The sequence below is a fragment of the Mesitornis unicolor genome, unplaced genomic scaffold (genome assembly GCF_000695765.1).
Source record: "Mesitornis unicolor isolate BGI_N332 unplaced genomic scaffold, ASM69576v1 scaffold28214, whole genome shotgun sequence".
NCBI classification, from domain to species: Eukaryota; Metazoa; Chordata; class Aves; order Mesitornithiformes; family Mesitornithidae; genus Mesitornis; species Mesitornis unicolor.
The window spans coordinates 29099-32338 of NW_010179881.1; the positions used below are offsets into that span (position 1 = coordinate 29099).

Below are 3240 nucleotides of genomic sequence, written 5' to 3' on the forward strand. Positions count from 1 at the left end.
CTGTTACTGTTCTTGAGGCCTTCAGCATGTTCCCCATTTTGGGAGACTCTAGGCAGTGTAGCAGATTGGAGTTTTTTGGCAGCCTGTACTCTGCCACCCTCTTTTCTGAGTGTATGGAAGCATCTCTCCACTGCATGACTAAAAACTGTCAAGCTCCACTGCATGACTGAAAGCTACCTTTTATAGGCACATGTGTGTGTCAGAACGTAGACCAGACATGCAGTCCTGATGGGGAGGCTGCCATGTCTTCAAGCCATGATATGGACGCAGCTGTTCTTATGTGGTAGAGGAGGATAAATAACAGGACATAAGTAAGACCCAGCCTTTGGTCAGGAGTAACAATAGGGTGTATCACTGCATTAAATGGGGGCAAATGTCTCTTAGGGATTTACATGTACATACTTATGTGTCTTTAAGTCACCTTTTCTATGTAACTCTGTAACTGTTGGTCTGTACTACCAGTTCAAGTAAATTTTTACGAGTTTTGAAGATTCAAGAAACTTAACAAAATTTAGGAGCTGTTAATTCAGGATGCTGAATACATGATCATCTGAACTGCTAAAGTCTTCTGAAAAAAAGAGTTCAATCCAAGGCAAATTCAGCATACAAAGAGACCTGCAAAAATTGTTCAAATCAAAGCTTTTACAAAGAAAAGATACAGGATCATCTTTGCTGAAAATTTTATATAACATCAACTGTTTTACTTCAAGAGTTGCTTGTAATAAAAACTAAAGTGTTGCGGAAGGAAAGTATGCATCCTTGGCAGTGTTCAAAATGCTAAAGGGTAATGAGTAACCTGGTCTAATTTTGACCTCTAGCCCTGCTTTAAAGGAAGAAATTGGACAAGAGACCTCCATCCCAAAGTGATTATATGACGACCTTTGTTCTTTTGCAAACAGATTCTCAGCCTGTAGTCCATGTGATTGCTTCAAGAAGTCAAGATTGGTCAGAACATGAAATTGCTGTGGACACAAGCCCTACAATAATTTATCAGGATGTATCCAGTGAATCTCAGTCAGCTACTTCCACGATAAAAGCTTTGCTGGAACTTCAGCAAACAACAGGTGTGAAAACACATGTGGTTGTTTAGGATAAATCCAAAGCCTTATTACTTGCTTAAGCAGCAGTTTGTAATAAGTTTTATAATTGAAAAGCACCTACTTTGAATCAGCTTGGTTCCTTCTTCGCCTCTAACAGTTTGATTCTGTATATAATGTTCATTATCTATTTAATTAAATTTTTGCATTTACGTTGGAAGTTTATGGTATTATGGAGGTTTATATATTGGATGTTTATTTTATGTTTTTCTTTTCTTCTAAAGCCGTGAAGGAAAAGTTAGAATCTAAGCCAAGGCAGCCTACCATTGACTTGAGCCAGATGGCTGTCCCAATCCAGATGACTCAAGAAAAGAGGCATTCTCCAGAAAGTCCTTCAATTGCTGTAGTAGAATCGGAATTAGTAGCTGAATATATCACAACTGGTAAGTGACTATGGTAGTGTGATGGTGGGTTTGCAGTTGAAATCTGGGGACTTAATTTTGGAGTTTTTTTTATAATGGGTTTAGTTTTTGTGTTTTCAATATAATTTGCTGTAAAGGAAATGAGACTTTTCTTCCACTCTTGAGACCCTGGGCAAGGGGCAGAGATTGCATCTGCTTTTCTGGGGCATAGTGCAGAATGTTTCTAACTGAAACAAAGGGTTGTTGCTTAAAGACATACTAGTTGAACATATTTTATTTTCTCTGATCTGATGGAGGGGACAGGCTGTCCCACTTGTCGTTAAGGAAAATGTCAATAAGGAAAAAAGTAGGAAATAAGTTACAGGAACTGTATACTATTTTTTGTATGTATCAGGAGAAGTCAGACTTAGACTTAGTATAAGCTGTATTTGCAAAGTGTTACTTGCTTTCCAGGACTAAGTGGGTTTTTAAGCCAGGTGTGTATTTAGCATGCTACTGTAGTCCCCAGCCTCTTCATTTGCTAGAAGCCTTTGAACTGGTGAATTTACTCTCATTAAACAAATAAATTTGTTCAAATTCAACTTATGTTTGGGATTCAGCTCTTACCTTTAACTCTTATAACTCTTGACTCCTCTTATCTGAATGCCCCATTTTGTGTAAGTCCTTGACCCTCTTCCACTGAACAACTCTTAATTAAATCTTGTCTCTCTGATGTTCCCTACTACCCCATAACACTTAAGCGTGAGCCACTTCCCATATACACATGAGGGTAAAATTACTTGTCTTGCATTTTAATTTCTTAAGTCCACCTTATTAGTCTCTCTACTTTATTTGGAAAAGTAAAGCAAGAGAGTGTTGAAAATCCACGTTGGAAAAGAATAAAACTTAATTGTATAAGTACGTACCTGTAACTCTAGAGTTTTTAATGTTAAATGTCTAATCTGATGTTTTCTTTTGAATTTTCCTGTTCTGTACCTCCTCCCCTTGCTTCCATGCTTTGTATGGTCTAACTTTAAGTTTTGTGAAATTGGAGCTGGGGGGATATTATTGTTATTCTTTAAAATAACGCGTACTGTATCTGCCTTCATTCTGAATGTTTGAGTCATAGTCCCTTGGATCTCTTTGAAAACAAACTCAAAAGTACAATAAATAGTGTTAAGGTATCTCCAATTAACAGTCAGTTAGCTTGACTGAAGCAGATACTGTGCATTGTGCTTCCATTCAAGGTTTCAATTTTTGCTGGGTCTTGCTGTAAAAGTTGATGTAAAATAGGGCCCTTTGCAGGGCAGACAGGAAATTGCTGTTGATATTTTTGTAGACTGAAGTCATTTTCTGCAGCTTAGAAGCCATACAAAGTACACAAGTTGAAAATGTCCCTGAGCTATGATTACTATTTGAAATACTGGGATTTTTATAAACCTTGAATTGATATACAGGAATCTACCAGAGAAATCCAGGCTGCTGTGGGTTGACTAGCAGCAGTTTCTGCTATGGCACAAAACTCATTATTTTGCTCCTAGATTTATGTCCCTTCCCTCAGTTTCTGTGCACACTGCCAGGGAATGCAGATAATTGAGTGTTTCGTATTGTTTTAGTTTGTACTTCTCAGGATTCATCAGTAATCCATGTAGCTATATTTTCTGCTAAAAATTCAGTAGTGAGAGAGTAAGAAAAATCCATAATACGTTGTGAAATCTCCTGCATGCTCTTGGACCAAGGATGAGGCACACTTTAATCTGTATGGGAGCTGGGATTCAGCATATGCTTCCTCATGAAATAAG

General features: G+C 37.7%; 1 protein-coding gene across 1 annotated transcript in view; it reads left to right on the top strand.

The window, feature by feature from the left end:
• The window catches only part of LOC104539416 (chromosome unknown open reading frame, human C11orf30), a 38051-nt gene that overhangs the window by 28312 nt on the left and 6499 nt on the right, over positions 1-3240 (top strand). Inside the window, 2 exon segments of the mRNA XM_010182933.1 lie at positions 900-1064; positions 1322-1480. Coding sequence (XP_010181235.1) covers positions 900-1064; positions 1322-1480 — 324 coding nt within the window.